Source organism: Passer montanus, unplaced genomic scaffold (genome assembly GCF_014805655.1).
Source record: "Passer montanus isolate IOZ18808 unplaced genomic scaffold, ASM1480565v1 scaffold38, whole genome shotgun sequence".
Taxonomy (NCBI): Eukaryota; Metazoa; Chordata; class Aves; order Passeriformes; family Passeridae; genus Passer; species Passer montanus.
The window spans coordinates 4,074,619-4,095,739 of record NW_024368596.1 but is presented as its reverse complement, the minus strand read 5'-3'; the positions used below and the strand labels follow the sequence as shown (position 1 = coordinate 4,095,739).

At 42.2% G+C, this 21,121-nt stretch overlaps 1 protein-coding gene across 2 annotated transcripts in view; it reads right to left on the bottom strand.

The window, feature by feature from the left end:
• CHRDL1 (chordin like 1) overlaps window positions 1–9,222 on the bottom strand; it is a 38,343-nt gene extending 29,121 nt beyond the window's left edge. For both annotated transcript variants that reach the window (XM_039717345.1, XM_039717346.1), the window contains exons 1-4: window positions 8,785–9,222; window positions 5,928–6,073; window positions 4,111–4,223; window positions 117–210 (exon numbers count right to left, since the gene is read on the bottom strand). In XM_039717345.1, the coding sequence (XP_039573279.1) occupies window positions 117–210; window positions 4,111–4,223; window positions 5,928–6,024 (304 nt within the window). In that variant the 5' untranslated portion in view covers window positions 6,025–6,073; window positions 8,785–9,222. The remainder of the gene's footprint in view (window positions 1–116; window positions 211–4,110; window positions 4,224–5,927; window positions 6,074–8,784) is intronic.
• Between the last annotated feature and the right edge of the window lie 11,899 nt (window positions 9,223–21,121).

Here is a 21,121-nt window from a genome sequence, read left to right as displayed (position 1 = left end):
ATACAGGAGAATGTTTACTTCACAGAAGTTTTCCAGCACAAATATTTAATTTTGTTGTTACTCAGCATATTAAATAACTATTTCAGAAAGAACTGTTTGTCACTAATAGGAATTACCTGGGCATCGTGGGCAGCACAGCTGTGGTACATGCACAGGGGAAGCACAGTGTAGACTTGGGCATCTTATTCTGCTGCACAAAACATTTCCATTCTGCAGATGGAACATAGTACATAGTATTTTAAAGAAATGCACTGTCTTACAAATTTCTCTGTTCTCTATTCTACATCCAAACATTTTTTTTAAAAAGCCTTTTTACAACATTCTGGTTTCACTCACACCAAGATATGCCCAGATACTTCCACTGCCTTTGAATTTATGGTGGAGGTCAGAAATCTTTAAAAACCTTAAAATCAGAGGAAGTGTCTAAAAATGGATAGCAACAATTTCCATTTCTCTTTTTCTTTCCATTTGTCTTTTTCTTTTGAGCAGATTATGCTTAGGAATTGCCTTTCCAAAACTAAGACATGGATAAATGGTCGATCTCTGAGATATCCCCTACTGAGGGTTAGTTCAAGACCACAAGAGACAATAGCATCTGTAATTGTTCCTGAAAACTGTGGAGAGTCTTTTGTTTTCCTTTTATTGCTTTCCCAGTAGACTAAAAAACCCAGATGGTAAGTAGCCATTTTTCTAAGAAACATGAGTTAAGTCTTGGGAATAGGGTTCATTATTCATGTCATTAACATAATATTCTATTTGACCACATCTAAGTTTGATTTATAATTAAAACACAGGGAATTTTCATTCTCCAGTGTCTGTAACCAGAAAAGACTATCCATTTCATATTCCCATTTCCCATCTATAATTCATCCTCTTAATTTACCTCTGAGTTGCTCATATTTATAACAGAAAGATCTTTCAGCGTGAACATTGATACTAAGTTATGACTGTAGTTTTAGGTGATGTCAAGACTAAACCCACTTTATTTTCATATGCCTTCTGGAGCACTGAAATGTTTTCAGTGGATGTGCAGACTTCCCTAGACAGCAGATATATAGGCTTTTCTATTCATCCCTTTCAAAATAATTCATTGACAAATATCTGCAGACCACAGGCTGGAATCCTACTGCTAGATCACTGCTAGCCACAAACTACAGTTGTGCATCTGCTTTGGAAAGAGACACTAAACATGATTATCACCATCTGTTTCCAATAAGAACTGAAATGAAATATACTGATTTTGTAGAAGAGGAGCAAATTTTAGAGTGTGGGATCTTCACAGAACAGGGACTATCCCTGGTCTGCACAGCTGCACTGCTGTAGAAGAAAGGCTGGCACTGCCTGCTGACCTGTCTCCATGTTGCTGACTTGTCCTGTTCTGTGACCTCACTCTTTTTCATTTTAAGTCCTGTGGAATCTCCTGAGGTGAATGTTTACTTTCTGTGCATGGTCAGCTGTGATAAAATTCTACAGGCAAACTTTGCTGCTCCATGCTGCCAGCCAGACTCCACTGCCTGCTGCAGGACAGAGCTATTTTACCTGACCTTGTGCATAGTGAGACTGATCTTACACCTGCATTCACAGTGAGAGCTGGGAGCACAGCCCCAGGACAGAGCAGGACACAAGTGCTGGTCAGCCTGTCTGAGCCAGGGCCAAGGTCACATTTCTGCATCAGGTACCAGAGAGTGTTGATGCATCTCTCTCCCAAAGCTGGGCTATCAGTGCTGAGGGTGGGGAGCAGTCATTTAGCCTGAGGTCTGCAGATATGACTGTGAACACAAGCAAAAGCAAAAAACTGCTTTAAAAAGCTGTGTTTTAGGGAGTAAAATAATGATCTGACAAATTGTGAGTGCTCTATTTTACTTGACAGTAACAGTCAACAGGCTCCACTATGAACTGGGAGGGAGGAGGGGTTGTAAAAGGAAGGGGGAACAGGGTGAGAACACTGAATTATGTTTAGTTTTATTCTGGCTTAAGTATATAAATTATATCTTGTAAAAATACAATACTGTACACACACAAAAACAGGAAAGCTTGTTTGTTTTTTTTTTTTTAGTGCCAGGCTGTATAACTTGGCCTCTGTTTAGTTAATTTGCCTTGCCTTTTTCTTAAACATCAGAAGCTTGTGTGCTGGGGGGATGGACAGACAGACTGTTTAGAGACAGAGCAGAGATCTCTGTCTGGTGCCTGGCTGATGTGACTTGTTTTGTGCAGACATCACGTGGATCACAATGTCTGTGGCCAGCAAAGACATTTTGATACACTGGACATAAAGACCCTGGGGAATTTTTTGCTTTTCTCTGCAGTGTGAGGGAATCAGTTGCTGCATCAACTCTCTATAGATCCTCTGCCTACCTGCCAGGGAATCATATGGGGTTTATGCTTGGATCTCTCTGACTTGCTACCTGTGGCACACTTTACTTTCATCTTTTACACTGTCATATGTCAGGTTTAGGGTCTGTGCTTGTGCTATGTCATGATATGTTTTCTAATGCCTTTATTTTGTTAGGATTATAAATTGTTGAGGGTTTCCTGAAGGAAACTTCATGAAACTGATGAAGCTTCAAGAGCTTTTATGGTAGATCAGTGCTCTGAGGGCATGATTTTGGCCAGGACAAATCTCAAATGAGTGGCTGGCTGCTACAGTTGTTATTTGCAATCATCTTCCTTCTAGAAAAGGAGAGTCACATCCAAGAGATCCCTCAGCATCCTCACTGTTGAAATTATCCCAGGTTACATTTTTACCCTCATGGTACACCAAAGGTAAAACATAGAAAACAAAGGAGTAAAGTCCAATCCACTTCTGAGCTGCATTACTGGAAGGTACCATAAGCAGTTCTCTTCTTTACTAAACCTGCTGCCCTGAACTATCACTTTGTCTTCTACATCCAAGTTAAAAAATACAACTGACTCTGTTTTTGGAGGCTCATAGTGTGTGGCTGTGTCTGGTCCCAGCAATGTTGTTGTCTAGAGGAGGTGAGCAGGCATTTTCCCATCCCTCCAAACTGTCCAACAGCTCTCTAAAAATCATCAAGCATTTATTTGTATCCAGATCTCTAGGATTTCCAGTTAATTTTTTCCCCACCCAAGACACATTCTTCCAATGATTTAATGAGTGTTTTACTCCACACAAACTCTGAGGGAGTTTTCAACTTGGCATATACATCAGCAAAAGTTGAGTGGAAACTCCTCTTTGCTCTAAACAAAGACTTTTCCTTTCCTTCCTACTACATTGTTTTTTCTCTCACAGCTGCATTCTGCAGCTAAACTTGTGGGACTACTGTTTGTGCATCTCTGCACTGAATTGTAGTAGCAGATTCCCTCAGAGCAAGTGCTGCACAGGGGCCCAATGTTTTACACTTGCAGAGAGGGAAAATAGCGAGGAATACTTTATTCTGCATTAAATATAGCAGACAGAACTCAGCATCTGGAGTGTCTCATGTGTTAGTGATTAAGATCCCTTACTGTTTATTTTAAAGTACTCTAACGGACATAAACTGCCCTCATTTTTGTGCCTCCTCCCAGCTGTATATGACATACTATGGGGATCTCTGACTGCTGTGTTTTTGCATCAGCCATCAACTGATGGGAGCCCTTTCATGTTCTATCCAATTCTCTCTGCTCCCCACAACCTTTTCTCGTGTTTCATCATCTCATTCTTCTTTGACTGACTTTTAGTAACAGTGATATCTAAGCCTGTTCCTTCAGCACTTTAGGGCAGCAGATGCTTTGACTGGAAGATGTTGGCAGTGTACACAGATCAAAGTGCCAAATTCAGGTTCAGCATAATCATCCATATTGGTGGAACTGCAAGGATTAGACTTAGGTAGTGGGGCCTGATCAGTGGAGATGTAATGCCCAGCATCCACAAAGCTTCTGGCTAATTAAGGAGTTGATTTGTCTACACTATGCAAGTATTTTTTTTCCAGTATTGGCCTTCTCTGTTAATATTTCCCTTTCACTAGGATCACCTGCCTCTATTTCCTGCAGCATGACCAGGACCCACTAGTGAAAACAGGTTTGGGCTTTGTCAAATTGTAGCTATATGTGAAAGGACTGTAGTCAGTGAAGCAAGCAGGAGGTGTAGGATCAATAACTCAGCAGTCCTACCTCTGAACAAAGACAATTAACGCAGTAAACAAGGCCATACGGTTCTAGATAAGGATGCCATCTTTCTCCTACATGGTATTTCTTATCTTGAAACACACAGTATGTATCTGAATCTGCAAAACAGTAAAGAATTGAAAAAGCTATGAATGAAGTTTTCCATTCCATGTTTATGAAGAATATTTAGATGTGCAGAGTTTTCTGTAAACTACTTTTTCTTTTCCTGGAGAATTACACAACAGAAAGACCCTTAATTCCACATGCTGTTTTTTCTTAACTTCCAAACCAAAATAAATTACATAGCCTCCCATTTTTCCAAAATTGCAACTCCTGAAACGATGATTAAACAGCTTTCATACAGGTGAGTATCCTTTATCCTTTTACCTGTTTAGGTAAGAAAATTTAAGTGCCTGATCACTCAGACAGGTTTATAGGAAACAAAATCTCTTCACTGAAAAGCCAAAGCAATTGGTCCAACTCAGAAAAATCCCAGGTTGTACTACAGAGACATGTTGAAATAATTTATGCATCAGCTTTCAAAATATTTTAAGATCTTTTTTTCACTAAGCACTTCTGATCTTTATGCAGTTACAGACTTGCAGAAATCCACATACAGGTCAGACATTATTGTCCTGTCCCTTCCTGTCACACTATGGTTTCACATTGAAACCTCACATCTCTACAATAAAAGGATGTTTCGCATGTGTTTCCATGTGGGAATTCCTTTCTGTTATCTTAATAATATCCAAGTTGGCTACAGTCTAGATGATACTTCAGAATATCTTAAAAAAATACCCATCTTCCATGTGCTAATCCAAGCCAGGGACAGTCTTCACATTCACTGGGCTAGAGGAAAGTAGCCAGAGCTAGGGGCTGCTAGAAGCTGTGATCTGCTTTGCCTTCACACAGGAGCATGACAAATGAAACACAGGATGTGAAAAAGCAGACAGCTGGAGTTTGGCAATTTCTCACTGTTCTTTCTTTGAACAAGGTTCCTGCACGTGGTTTTCCTGTGAGTGAGTTCAGGGGGGCAGAGGGCCTTTCTGGAACTCACTCTCTGTTGTTTTCCCCCCATCTTCCTTGGAGGCAGAACCTGCTGATACTGAGGCTAAAAATGTTTAAGGGCAAACAATGTCTTTTGTAAGAAGGAGGCCAAAACCCAACCTTTGCAGGTAGGGAGAGCATTCCAGAGACCTGGTAACAAGGCTGAAGCAGTCAATAACTCCTAGACTTATTGGGGCAGCTATTCCTCCTTGCCATGATTTCTGAAATATGTTAACATTTCCCACAGATTACAGGCTTTACAGAAATGCTCCCTTTTTTTGTCTGTATTCTTTTCAATTTTTCTCATCAAGTTTTTGACAGTTTTTTTGAGATAGAGACACTTAATTTTCTCAAAGGATGTTGAGAATCTAATCCAGTTCATATGAGGTTGTTTTTACAACACAAAAGAACAGTCTTGGACAAGCTTTACACTAGCTGAAAACTTCAGCACAATAGTCTTATACATGGGACAGATCCAGACAATCTGTCAGATGTTTACAGAGGTTACTAAATAGAATTAAGCACACTCTTGACTCAGGATATTTGAAATAAAACAGATTCTCCAACTGATGTGTTATGTTCTTTATGATGCACTATAACCTGTACAGCTTTAGGAAAATGCCAAGTGTGACTGTGGCCTGATTCTATCAAATACAGGATTAGAAGGAGGAAGAATATTAGAAGGTTTAGGACATTCTTTTCTAAACCACATCTGAAAATAGAAGGAAAATGTCCAGTTTAGGTGAATGTGACAGCTTTGTTTGAAGTCTACTTACGTTTTACTTGTTCTAGTTTACCTCCATCTATGAAAAGGAGACAGAGCACACCAAAAAAGATAAAATGAACATCCTCCAATATCCACTTTCTTTCCATCTTTATCGTCAACAGGAAAAGAAAGAGCCTCCAAGAAGAGAATGTTGAGCTGTTGGGGAAAAAAAATTAAATTAATTAAAGTAAAATCTTGTAAGATACTAAATTATTTCATCCAGCACACAGAATTCTTAAACTGCCTGAAAAAAAAATATAAATCTGTATCATGCATCTTCCTTTCATTGAAACAGTTTTTTCTTCAGATAATTTAATTTTTGGAAAAGGGGCCACATTTCAATTAATGAAAGCTGAAAACTGGATATTCCTTCTAAAAATGTCCTTATTTTATTTCAAAGCAATCTGGAAAGTAAGCAATCTAAATTCTTAAAGGTTCTCTTTCCCAAGAAACTGGTTTGGGCTATGTTCTTGTAGAGCATCACTTTTAGCTGTATCTTTGGTGTCAGTTGCAACATGTTCGCTTCATCCTAAAATTAATCTTGGGTGTCCCTGGAGTACAGGTCCTGCACTGTGGAAATCCTGCCCAGGGTGAGCCACTGGCCCTGCTGCAGGCAGTGGAGTTTTCCTGACCACATCAGCAGCCTTCCAGCACTGCTCAGCTCGCCCCTTCGCCCCTCTCCCCACACTATTGTTCTGGTACTGTGTATAATTAATTTTTCTAGAGTTAACCCTTCTGCTGCCTTGATAGCTGAGAGCAGAGTGGGGGAATGACTTGTCATCTTCATTCCTGTAGATCTTTAATATCAAAATCCTGCATGTGGGGCATAGCTTCATTTATTCCTCTCTGTGTGGTGCAGAGCTGGTATTGTCCTTGCTGCATGTGCGATTCTGTTTATCTTTTTCTGGGTTAACACGTGAATTATTTTACAGAAATAATTAACTAATTAACCAAAGTAGATTTTTTTTAGTACAGCCAACTTAAAATTCTATTATTTTGCTGCTCCAATGTTTGTAAGTATTCATTACAAAAGTGTTATCTGCCCAGAGTGCACTTGTCCATAACTTACAATGTTGGAAAAATTTGGGTGTGATTTTAAAAGCCTTGATATGGATTCACTATTAGTTTTACAGAAGCTTAAAAAACCCAAAAGGAGTCACTATTGGAAAAATCATCAGACTGTTTTGTAAACTAATCTGGCCTCTTCAGATTTCATATAAATAACAGAACTGTACATAAATATGTCCAAACTTACAGATAATCAAGGCAAAAATAATAATTTATATAGGCATAACTAAAGTGGCATAAACAGTAAGTTAAGAAGCCCTTAAAATGAAGATCTTCCTATTAAGACTGTTGATACCCAGCATACTGTAACAAAGGGAGTGTGATCTGATTTTATCAGCGGCTTCATTACCTGCACTGTTCAAGAATCCTCTGTATTCCCAAACCACAACCACAGTGGACATCTTCCTTAACTAACTAAACCTGTGCCACTACTCTGTACTCAGTAAGCTCATTCAAAACAATGCAAATTGCCTCTGAAATGTTTAAAGAAACCCCTTCTTTAAAAGCACAGTCCCTATTCAGCAACAAAACATAACTTTCCATTTATTCTGCAAGTTGAGAATAATGTTTCAATTTCAGACGAAGAGTTTAAGTAATTTTTCCCTTTCCACATATTCAAATCACATAGGACATTTTTGAAGCCAAACATCCTTTTAAAAACCTGTTTAGCATTAAAACCTCATAATTTAGTCCCAGGACATCATGCATGCATTCAGAACAACAGTAGCACATCACTGGAACTAGCAGAAATGTGAATGTTTAAATATTTCAGCCTTCTTAGGGATTGCTTAAGCAAACAATAATTATAAATGGTGCACAATTATCCTTTGTGCAGCACCTTATGTGTTAGCTAGGTAGGTTAGTTGGAGTAGAAAGGCTCAGAAATTGACCCATTTTAAATGTCAGGTCTTCAAAAGGAAAAACATGACAAAAGTTGGACTGCTTGTTTTCAGAAATGCTGCACACTAATGTGAGATGGAGGAGTTAATAACAGAAATGGGATGGAGACTTTTGATGTCTTTCTTAATTCTCTTTAATTTCTGTATTGTTGTTACTCCAAATATAAACACATACTTTTCACTATTAGGACACTCCCTTTATTTCCCCAAAGGGGAATGTCCTAAAAATATTCCTGGATTGAAATAATCTCAGTTAGTATTAACCTGTTAATTATTGGTGTGTTTTCTGCATTGTAGAAACAATTAAAGTCATCCACATCTTACACGAATTACTTAGTGAAATAAAGCAGAAGGGGCTCTGTTTAACGCCTCGCCCTCCAAAGAGCCCGGCTTGGTAACTACAAGAGGCAGTGTCCGGCCTCGCCACGTTTTACAATTAGAGAAAAAAACCCGCAAAATCCAAAAAAATGGCAGTGCCGAGGGCAGCTGGCAGAGGCTGCGGGGCTGCGGTGATGCAGCGCGGGGACAGCTCAGCCCCGACGGCCGCGCTGCCCTGGAGCCCGCTCCGTGCGCTCCTCCCGCGCCTCCACCCCGCTGCCGTCGGGAGGTGCCCGCAGGCGGGCTCCGGCTCTCGCTGCTCTGACAGAACAGCCGCCCCTCGGTGGCCGGCCCGGGGCCGGGAGGGCAGCTCGGCTCCCGGCTGCGCCCTGCCCGGGGCCGGGCCAGGTGCCGGCGCTGCCCCGAGGGGCGGCGGGACGAGGACCGGCGAAACGGGACGGACGGAGCGCCGGGAGGCGTCGAGTCCCCGCGCTGGGCTGTCCGTGCCGCGGCCTCGGGACGGCTCCGGCAGCGGGACCGCGCCGGCCCGGGGCCTCGCCTGGGACAGCAAAGCTCACAAACCTGGGGCAGGGCTGGAGGCCGCTCCGCTCCGCTCGGGCTGAGGCAACGCGCGGCTCCGCGCTCCGCTCCGCGGTACGGGGCGTCCGGCCAGGCGGCTCCGCTGCTCACTCACGTTGCCATAATCTTCTCCCGCGGCTTTTAGGTGTCCCCTTCGATTGGGTAGTGGGGGGGCAAGCAGGGGACGGACGGGGTCCTGCCGCCGCCAGCCCTCGACCCCCGAGTGATGGACGGGAGCGGAGAGGGAGGGATCCGCTACGCCCGAGCTGCGGGCCGCTGCGGGGTGGGCGCTCCGGAGGGTCCCGGGCTGGGGCACCTGCCACCGCCTGCCGCCCCGGCGAGCAGCAGCGAGGCCCCGCGGCCGGAGGATGCTCGGCGGCGGGTCCTGCCCCGCAGCCCCGGCGGCAGCGAGCGGCGGCGGGAGGCGGGGTGAGCAGGTCCGCCTCCGCTTCGGGCCGCCCGCCCGCCTGCGGAGCGCTCCGCGGCCCGCGGCACCCGCGCCCGGGCACTGCGGCCATGCTCCGGTGCCTTCAAACGGGCTGCGGGTTGGGTGAGCGTGGCCGCTTTTCCTCCGCAGGAACAGAGCCCCACGGGTGACTTTCTTGGAGAGCGGACTCCACACCGAGACGGCTCTTTAATGGGGTTCTCCTAGTCGGGGTGCCCCCAAAACAGACCCGACGGAGCTAGCATCCACTGGGATGTGCCAGACGCCTTCTGCTGATACCCTCTGGTCTGATTTATTGTGTTAGAAGGTTTCAAGGTCACATTGAGATTCTGGTGGAACTAAATTAAACCCATGACTCATTATATGCTTGGTCAAACATTCTTTTTCTGTCTTCTTGTAGCCCCTGTAACTAATAAGAAGAGATCAGTGAACTCTTGACAAATGATCTGAGAAAAAGGGTGAGGTATGAAAAGACATCATGTGGAGAAACAAATTACAACCTATTTCCCCTAGTTTGGGACCGGGGTGTTTGGGAAGCACTGCTGGGAGGTCGTACACCTCTCAGGCTTAGTAGATATTTTCAGAAGGCTGAAGATTGAGCAGAACTTTAGTTTCTTCCATTGTACCTTAGCTGGACAAAACACTGAAGGTGCAGTGTATGGTGAAACCTTATACTAGCATGAGGAAAGAATAGCTGACTTGCTAAGGCTTTTGTACTGTGACTTTATGAGCAGCCAAGGCTGTGTGCCAGTCAAATGCAACTATATAACTTCTAATGTTAAATAATGAAAAGAGAACGTTCTGGAGCTAAGCATTTTGGAAACACTGTTCCATGCCTACTTCTGTGTCACTCTGCCACTCTGTCTTGCTGTGCACAGGCAGTAATCCATGTTCCTAAGGAAAAAAACATTGCTTAAAGCTCTTCGTTCCCAATGTGATGCCTATGGCTGCAGACTGATAATTTAGGGAGAACCACTGTATGAAACAGGGATGGGCAAACAGAGAAAGAAATGGTAACTCTGAATCAGAAGTATGATTGTAACTTGCACGTAAAAGCAGAGAAGCTGCTATGTGCAAGCTCCAGTCCCACACAGGGATATCCATGCTCATGGAGCAGAGTTAAGCACATGTGTGTGCTTCTAAATTGTGGGGCTGTAGGAATGGTTTTCATGTAGGTGTTGTGCTGGGTTAGACCATACAGGCTCAGTCTGTGATATAAATTGCATAGGAATAGCATAGAGACTCAGATGAGTGACTGAAATGACCCTGAAATGACAGGCTTAATAGCTGGGGTTGATAGCAGCTACATGACTTAAGTAAATGCAGCTTTGGGCCTGGGCAGAGCTCAGTTTTACTGCAGAGACATCCTCCAGAACAATCCACCCAACTGTGTCAGTGTTCTCTATGCATTTTTCTCCATGTATTTTCTTTGTGCTGATACAAAGTCCAGTGTGTGTAAAGACAACAGTAATTGTTGCAGTACTCTTTATGCCTAGTCAGTGTAGTAGTAATGAGAAGTGAAATATTTTCTATAGACTGTGTGACCTGAATTCTTTTGCAGAGGGATTCTTTGAAAATAAATTCCTTATTTGGCCTGAAGAGTGCTTTGGGAAAGTTGCTATAGATGCCAGCACTTTCCACTGCATTCTGTAAGACTGTTTCAGAAGATGCTGCTGTCTGATGGTCTCTGGAGATACTAATTCAGGTGCAAGACCTTTGCTGAACATAGAGATATTTGAACTGGAGTTCTTTATCCATTCTGGCAGATTTAGGTTGTAGAGAATTTGCTGAAAGAACCTTTCTCTCAAGTGAGGTTTTGGGACTCACTGAACTGTCAAATTGGTGGAGACCCAGATTTCCAAGGCTGCTCTAGTCTGAGTCCCAGTCCTGGTGCTGCTGCTCAAGCTGTTCATCAGTTGCTGGGACATCCCTGAGGACTTTTGACTGAAGATGCAGTGTGACTTCTCTCTTGGTCACATACAGTGGCTGCATCCATTTCTTGTCCTTCATCTTCCCATGGCACAGTACTGCAGCAAGGGTTGTGGTTGTTAGGGCACAGGAGATTGTGGCACATGCTGGACATTGTGCATGAACAGAATGTTCATGGTGGCCTCTTGGTGGGTGACCCTTCTGAGCTGGCAAGGTTGCCAGTGCCCCTGGATGCTGGGAGTGCTTCACCTATGCCCAAGCTGTTCCTTTTCTCCAGCTCTGGCCAAGTCTCACCAAGAAGGACAAGGACAAGCCACCCTTCTTTGCATGTTGCCATAGCCTGTTGTCCTTTGCCCTGTCTCACATCTAACACAGCCCCATGGCAGGGCTGACACAGCACTGACACCTTAGCAAGGCCTTTGCTCTGGGCTCTTGCTCAGCCATGGGCTGTTACTGCAGCTTGGGGACGCTGCACACGTGTGACAGAGAGCTCTGGAGAAGAATCAGATCCACAGTTGTTACCCTTCATGCTGCCAAGCAGAACTCACTGCTTGAACATGCTCTGCATTCTGGTGTGCAGACAGGAAAGAACTGCTCCAGATAGTGAGCATTAAAGATTGAAGGATGCCCTGAGTTTTTATAAGCACAGAGAACTATTCATGCAATTCTCATTAAAGATAATGGAAATTAAGCAGATAAATAAAGTGACACTGCCAGTAGAAGTCCATGTCCCTGTGCTGTGCCTCACAGTGACTGAGGAGCATAAAGGTATCCTGCTATTATTTCTCAGTTCTTGTGAGGGGAAAAAAAAACAAGCTAAAGATTCATGCCAATGCTAACATGTTTACACACCATGTGGAGTTTTCTTAATTGCAACAGACATGGAGCCCTGAGAGATATTAGACACATGACACAATAGCCCTGTCTATTTTTTTTCCTGTTTATCTGTGGTCAAATTTTCACTCTAAAAATGTATGAAAGGAAATTCTTAGTGTAATGATGAGTGTCCTTTGATTTTTGTATTCCCATAAATTCAGTGAAGCCCTCTGGAAAATGTATCTTAAGATGCTAAAAAATTATTCCCAGGGTTTTATAAAAATCTCTAAATTACTTTTTGTGGTTTGGATAGTCCCCCCCAGTTATCATACTGGGAATACAATCTGGATGTTCACCAAGCAGGCTTCACATATACTGTTCAACAAAAAGGGCTTCAGATGTGCATGATTTTGTGATTATGGCATAGGATGGTCCTGAGCATTCTCCACCCTCCTGTTTTTTCTGTAGCATGGACTTCATCCACAGTGTGTTGTCAGTCCTCTAGCACTAGAAATTAATTTATTTATTTGCCAGTGAGACAGATGGATGTAGTGAGCCTGAGATTTCAATTCAGTTTGCTAAACAACAACAGCATTATGTAAAATGTCAAACTGCAGCCCAGTTCCTCATAACCTTGCTGTGGATATATTCAGATGGGACTGAAGAGCAGCTGAAAGTTTTTCATTGTTCTGTCAAAAAATGCAAATAAAATATATCTCTTTAAATTTAACTTCCAAATACACAAGTGAGAAGAGACTCACAAAACGTGCCAGCAGTAATGAAAATGCAGGAGAAAGCAACCACACAATGTTTCATTCCATCCTAGAGTAAATAACACTTTGTTAGGTGGGATGATGAGAATCCCAATGTGTAGAATAAATATATGCACTCAGAGATGAGGCCCTCCTGAATTTTGCATGTAGTCATCATGTCCTCAAAGTGTTCATCTGCAAATGTTTCTAATCTAATCTAATCTAATCTTATATAATCTAATCTAATCTAATCTAATCTATTTATTAAATTTGATTCTATTCTATTCTGATCTATCATAGATATTTATAAGATACCTATTACCACCACGTGTGTGCAGCTGTAATTATGATCCTATAATTCTCTCTCATATCTCTCATGTCAAAAAACTTCAATACAATTTGTAGAAATATAGATTTCTTTGATACATTCATGAGATGCATCAATAGCAAGTTCAAATCTTCAGTTCAAATTTTCATTATAATTCCTATATGGTCAGTGTTTTATGGGCAGGAAGCACAATTAGTGCTTCCAGAAAAGTGTAAATCCATATAACATGCAATAACATCTCAGAGACTATTTTCAGCAATTGCTGCTGAAAAGCAACTTTAGAGAATCTGTATAAGTGATTATAGTGATTATTTCTGAGTTCTGGGATCAGCTTCACCTTCATTGTTTTTTCACTACCACACATTCTTGAAAACAGCAGAAGGTGGCACAGTTCACATAAAAACAACATACGTTCTTTCTTGCTGTTGTGATTGTTGACTAGAATCACACTTGGTAAAAATTTTCAGGAGTTTAAAAGGATCCCAGTGATTTGCTCTTAGTCCTGCTATGCAGAAGAAATGCTGGAACAAATCTTACTGATTAATCATACCATGATAAAAATCCACTTGCTGAGGCATTTCTTTGCACCTGGCGCCCACCAGATAAACCCAGTCAGTCCTGTCTCCCAATGCATGACAGGAGTCAAGGCAGGCTGAATGAGTCTCCAACTGCAATTCAAATATACTTTTATAAACTGTGATTAGTGCTGCTAATCTCACCTTGGTAAGCCAAAGACAATAACAAAGTTACTGAACACCTTGGGTATTACATAATTCTTTTGCTTAGAAATTTGCTGGTGTGAGAGTGCTTTTGAAACCCATTAGTAAAGCTGAAGTTGCCAAATGATTGATCTCTTCTCTAGGGAGAGCAAAGTCAAACATGTGCCAGCATGGAGCCAGAGCCTGCCAGGGGCTGAGGACTTGAAAATCCCATTGCTACCAGTGAGAGCTGAGGACACAGAGTCCTTGCTGTAACTGAGCTCAGCTGTAAAATGAGCTAATGGCTGTGGACCTGTCTTTCCCTCTAATAACAATAATGTGTACTTACAACAGACCCTAACATGTTGACTTGCACTAAACTGTGATGCCAGCCTGCTTGATTCTGACTGCAGGCTTAGGAAAATCCAAGCCGGGCTCTGCCTCAGTGTCCCACTGACTGTGAGGGCACTCACCAGCACTGAGTTAGGCCAGAGGGACACCACTCCTTTCTCTGGTCTACTCCATAAAGCCAGTCTTGAATTTTCCTTCACCAGAAGATAGTGATCCTTTCACATGAATGAAATTGCAGAGAGACAGAAAAAAAGCTGAGCTGTGTCAAAAAGTCACAAGGACTGTTCAACAGAGGATGGGAACAGTGGAAATGTCCAAGAGGATAATGGTGAAATTAGAAATAGGTCTTGGAGAATAACCAGCTACAAAAAAAAAAGTTTAAAGTGAGGAAAGGGGGTACTTAATTTCATCATTAAAAACATCAGTATAAAATACACGGAGAAAAACAAACAGTGAAGACGCTGTTGCTAGTAGGCTGGCTTTTAAAGTATTAATGGAACGTCACAGAACAAGAGTTTCTTTTATTCTTTTCTATCCCAGCTCCCTGCTTTCAAGGTTCTTGTGTGAACATGCTGCAGTTTGCAAGGCTGTGAAATTATCAGACCTGGACCAGTGCCAGTACAAACCAATTTATTGGAGTCCAGCAATTAACTAAAACCTAGAAAGCTTGATTAATTGTGGCACTGCTCAGCAGGGAACATTGAGAAAAAAAATCATGACACTCCATGAGTTCTCTGTTCCATATACCAATTTACATTATATGTAAAGAAAAGTTTCTTCTCTGTAAATACCCTTACTTTATTATTTTGCATCATGTAGAAAGCATAATTACAATGCCATGTGAGAAAATGCTTGGCTCTCTGGATAATCATTTCATAGTAGCTGTTACCCTGTTACGTATTTTTTTGCTACTGAAATAATGTCTCATTTAAACCCCAACAATAGGATATATTATTTTAAAACATTGTTTCATTAAGCTTCTCTCTGGAGGGACATATTGAGAATCCAGCACTGCTCTGTTCCCTTCTATTTCTTCAAATATGCATGTGTGCAAGAAAGATGAGGGTTTGATAGTTGTTCAGAATTATTTAGGATAGAAAAACAAATAGTTGGGCTGAGAAGCAATTTAGCAGGGCAGAGTATGTTGACTGAAATGAAATCCTGGAGTCTTGAGGAGGCAGACATTATGAGAAGCAACTACAAAGTGTAATTTAGGTGTTAGCTGATTTTGTTATGATAATATTAACAAACAGTGTCCACATTGTTTGTTTTATTGTAAGGCTTATCATAAAAGTCTATGCATAAAGCATAATTTAAAAATCTCATTCCTAGATGCCTTAGTGGCACATGAATCACCTTTACCATAGATAACTGAGAAAAAAATAAATATTCCAGCTCAGTGTAATGTACCACTGCAGCATATTGTAATGGGTAGTACAGAACACTGGATCTGATTAATCTTATTCTCCTTACATCAAAATAATTCAATGGTTAGTACTGGAAAAAAAGCTGTTTAAAGATAAAAACGAGTGGTAATAGAATTGTCACCCCTGCCCAGTGACAAGGAAAAGAAAGATACATGAAAATATTTTACCTTTTCAACATCATTTTGTGTCCTAATCTGCATCCAACCGCGACACTGTCACATTCTCAGATTTAAAGAGTGCAATCCACAGACAGGGCTAAATCACATTAGGCAGCGGTGATAATAGAGCCTGGGCATGCAGAACATCCCAGCAAGCCTCTAGCTGGGGCTCTGGGGTGATTTGGGACATTCAATGAGGTAGGAAGGGCTGTCTCCTCCAATTTCACTGTATTTACTGGGGATTTAATGTATTTTTTAAAAGATATTTGCAGTGGAAATCAGTTTGTCGGAGGTCATCTAATTGAATCTACAGCCCTGGCAACCCTTCACAAAGGCTGCCAGGAATGACCGAGTTGCTAGTGCTTAACTGTGAATACCCAGCAGGGGTCCTCCACAGGCCTGAATACAGTCAATTATGTTATTTTTCTAAATATTAGTGACTCAGCTGTCTCTGCTTGTGAAGAGTTGCCAGGGTCAGAGATACAATCAGACAGATCCTCCCCCCTCCACTTCTGAGAGATGGGGAGAGTCTTTTAAATATCGAATAATCCTGCACTGAATAATCCTGAAGTGGAGGGAAAGGCTCTCACAGGCTGCGCTGCCTCTCCAGGGTGGGTGCTTAGGGTCTCCCAGGTTTGAGGGGTGCCAGGGGCCGGGCAGGGCACTGTGTAAGTGCTTGGGGGAGCACTGCTGTATGTGAGCAGCTTCCCAGCTCTGTGATGTAAATAGAGATTTCACAGTTCAGCTCAACAGCCACTAGAGCTGAGACGTTTCAAAAGACAGAGGTACTAGCAGCTTGTCTCACCCCTTTAACACTTTTTTGTTCCTTCTGTCTTCTCCTCTCCCTCCCACTCTCATTGTGATCCAAATATCTCTATGAAAGGAATGTTTCTATTCTGTAACAATTCAGTTTTCTGTTTTCCTTTGTAGGCTAATCAGGGAGAGACATAGGAGTAGTGACTAAGGAGTGCATTCATGGTCTGGAGGGCTCTTCCTTGACAGATGCCTCAGCAGCCACAATCCTTTGCCCTCTACACAGAGCTCTACAAATATTTTAGGGTTTTGATTGTAACTTCCTTAGTTTTTGCCAAAAAGTCTCTTTTCCAAAGCCCAGCCTTCTTGAGAAACAGTATCCCTATCCCCGTGGTCCACAGCCCAGCTCTTATCTGATCAACAGTTTTTGGCAGAAGGGAAGAATCCCTCTAGAGCATTTGGGTGCCTGTGCATCGTTTTGGCCCAAGTTTGAGGTAGTGCTTTGGAGTTGGCAAAGTTTCCTAATTTACTGCTGTTAAATTTTATCCAACTTTAGGAATATTATGCGGATGTGGCCAATTTCCAGCTATTCTGAATCCATTGCAAATACTTTGCCAGCATGTGTCCAAGTATAATCCAATTTTGATGGTTTTAATGACAATACAATTTCCCTGTAGGTACCTTCAGGCCTGGCATCTGAACTGCAGTGAGCAGGGGTTCAGCTGCTTGGAGCCCAAGTCCCAGGAGGTGACACCTTTATTCCTTTGGGTCCCTGTCTGTCCTAGAGGTAGAAAGCCCAGACTGGGTCTCTAGTCACCACTGGTGTTGCATCGCTGACTTGTTGAACATACCTTGTTTGCTGTGAGAGTGAGGATCTAGGCATTTCCTTGGAATGAGCAGAGTCTGGAGTCATAAGGTGTCTCTTGCTGTACACTTCAAATTGGGTACTGGTGTTCCAGCTGTGTTAGAAATACAGTAGCTAGATAAAACTGCAGTGAAAGCAGAACTGAAGTTTCATATGTTTCAGTACTGCAGGGAACTTGACTTTGAAGAACTGGACATTATCAAAAGGGTGCCTTTGTAGCTTGTTCTTGCTATAAAAACAGGGAGGAAACCAAGCCACCTCTGTTATAGAGTTTCCCCTGGCTGGAGCTCCCCTAGGGAGAAAGAAAATAACCCAGCAAGGGAGAGGAGGCTCGCTGTGTTTAGACAGCCTGTCCTGATCTGCGTGTGCCTCCCAGGAGGAGGAGTGCCCTAGGAAGGTTTTGATGTCTGGGCAACTGCCAAGGCCACTGTCCCCCTCCTGTAGGAGGATATGGTTTGGGCAGCAGCTGTGGCACTCTGTGGCACTCTGAAGAAGAGATGGTTTCCTCAATGTTTTCACATTTAATTCATTGCCTTCTCTCCAGATTGTTGTCATGATAGCAAATACATAATGTTAAACTCTGTCCTCAGAGAGTAATGAGGGCTCCATTGTAGAAAACTGGAATCTGGATGTCCTTAACAAAGGAGATGTTGCAAAGTTACGTGTGATCATTTCTGTGACCTACTTTGGTCACAGAAATGATCAGGACAAACAACAGCATCCTGTCTTCTGGTCCAGCTTATCCAAGGATTCATCATTGATGTAAATAGTGATGTCCATTGTTACAAGCAGCTGACAAGCATGCATCAAAAAGAGAAATGAAGATATTTCTAACTTCTGTTTCAGCAAATACACCTTTTCTTCTATTGACAGTGTCATCCATAATTGTTGACAAGACTTCCTGGTTTCCTGTTAAATAACATTCAATAATTTAAGCTCTTGGCAGAATTATATCAATAACAAAAGTGACCTATCAGTCAGTGTGTTCAGGCTTTGTGAGGGGAAAATTCCATCCTGATTTTATCCTCAAAGAGTTCCACCCTATTCCATGCATTCAGAGATACATTATACCACTGATTGGCCATGAGACATTTTGCAGGCCAAATTCATGGCTAGAGGAAGCAGGCAGGAAAGCACCAGTTCAATTTACTTGAACTCATTAACATCAGCAATTACTCACTTTTGGGTTCTTCTGTGCCACAGTTTTTGACTACCTGACAGAACTGGTTTAAGGAATGTGTGACAATATCTGATTTAAGTAAAGTTAATAAAATTAATAATACAAGGGGAAATAAACGTTTTTACACCGACACAGAACAGGTTTAGATTAGATCTTAGGAAGAAATTCTTCCCTGTAAGGGGGAAGAGGCCCTGTCACAGTTTGCCCAGAGCAACTGTGGATGCCCCATCCCTGGAAGTGTTCAAGGCCAGCTTGGATGAGGCTCTGAGGAACCTGCTTTACTAAAAGGCATCCCTAATCGTGGCGGGGTGGGGGGCACAAGATCATTTTTAGGGCCCTTTCCGACCCAAACCATTCTGTGATTCTACAAAAATTACCATCTGAGAGTTCAGTGATGCAGTACAGAGCAGAACTGTTACTGTTGTAGCATCCTTAACAATCCTTACACCTGAATCCAGAGGCATGAAGAGGAAGAAGGGAACAGACTTCCAGCAGCTCTTAGTTCTGTATTGCTCTGCCCAAATGCAGGTGCTTCATCGGAGGCTCTGCTGACAAGAGAGCTACCAGACCTTAGCTCATCCAGTGATTTCATGGCTGGCACTGCTCTTATACTGCACTGTCTTATCTGAAGAAACTTCAAAAGTTGTGGACTTTTCAAGTTATCCTTTTTAGAAACAAAGAAATTGAGACACAGTGAGAGGAAATGCTTTGTGTGGAGGTACCCATCAGTTCTGAGCAGAATTACAACAGACCTTGTCTCAAGTTTTGGCTTGGTGTGCTACCAACTGAGTGATATTTCTATTAAAAAGCATGCTCTTTCATGTATTTATGCATTGCTGTGTGTATTTCAGATCTCAGGAGGACTCAAATCTCCCTCTTCCTTAGTTAAGAAATCGGAGAACCACATATGAGGTGACAACCTTATTTGTTCTTCTACCATGACCCTGTAAAAGAGAAAAGAAAAGCGGCTGATACTAAAAAAAGTAACACTCAACCAAAGCCCCCAAAAGCAGGGTAAAAGTCTTTTAAAAGCCAATCTTCTGCTTACTTTTTTTTAAACAGGCCATCTTCCAAACTTACACAAGGCTAACTATATTACAAAGCATGGATTAAAACAGAAAAGTTCTGTAAAGCAGACCTGTTGGAGTTGTCTTTAAAATTAAAAGCAGAGTGTTTGTTTTCTTTAATATGGAGGGCAGCACCAATAAAAACACCAGGGAAAGGCCAGTATTACTAGATCACATGTCCGCTTTTATCTCACAGCAGAGTTATAGTCGAATGATTTTTGCTTAGAGACTTGAAAGCTGGACTGCATCCTTTCATGCTGAAATCATATCTCCTGCAAGGATTATTGGAGGATATAATGTTTCCTTCAGCTTCTTATTTTCTCCACTCCTGAACTTGGACTCCTGACCTCAACTTTTCTCTGGTTATGACCAAGCATTGGCCTTCAATTGAATAGCTGAGCTTTTTTACAATCAGATCAGCTTCTGCTCTTGTAATTTCAGACTCATTTTGTGACATTGATATTGTAGATCTTAACTAAAAGCCAAACATTTTATATCTTGGGTAATGACCATACAGGAACTGCCAGGTTTAGGTCCCATGTGTGTAGCCATCCAAAACATTCAATATGTGTGACTGGGGTCGGAGGAGTTGTGCACACTTTGCATAGGGGCCCCTGCTCCTCTTTGTGTCCCTTTTGCAGCTCAGCTCTGCACCTGTGCTTTGCTCTGGGGGTCACAAAGAGTCGTCCATGAATGGCAGGTAATTCAAGGTTCATGGCGGCTGAGTCTGGACCCTCTCATTAGCTGAACAGCTAATCAGGCAGAAATCTGTGGGGCTCTGCAGTTAATTACAGGGCAGGGTTAGAGGGTGGGTACTAAAAATATCTATTTTTTGGCAGTGCCACTGTTGCCTGCTAGAACCAGTGGAGGCTAATTGCACTGGATTATCTGCACAGATAAGGTTAGATGTACTATTCAGGAGAATACATAATCTGAGAGGCTTTCTGTTTCATAGGACTTGTGATTTTTTTTTTAGTTGTTCTTTATTAATGGGATATGATGTGCCTTTTTCTTTCTCTCACTAAAGAGAGAATGAAGATTGAAGTTTGGTTGTACAGCTACACTACCAGCTTCGGTGTACAGCTCTTGATCTTGTAGCCAACAAATTTGAATGTCTTCAAATGTTTGAGACACCAAAAAAGGTATTAGAATGTCATCTTGAAATAATACAGCACTGGGCTTGGTACAGTCATTTGTTATCACTGTAACAACTACTTCATGGACATTTCTTATTCATGTAAATGTGAAAATCAGGTACCTCTGCTATATTGTCCTATAGCAGAGGAAAAACTTGGCCTTTTATAAATAAGGCACAGCCTTACTGTATTTAAATTATTTTCTGGTGAGAGTGGGACTCTCTCAGTATTCTTCAGGAACACAGATTGAGAGAAGAGTCTTTCAAGCTGATTAAACTGTTTTCCAGAACACAAAATATTCCTGGAGAAATGGGACTGCCAGTGAAGTTTTGCCCCTGAACATAGTAGACATTATCTTCCCTCTGAGTGAAGTCAGTGGCAGAAGTGTCTCTGGTGTAAAAGGAATAGGAAGCAGTACCTATCAAAGAGCATAAT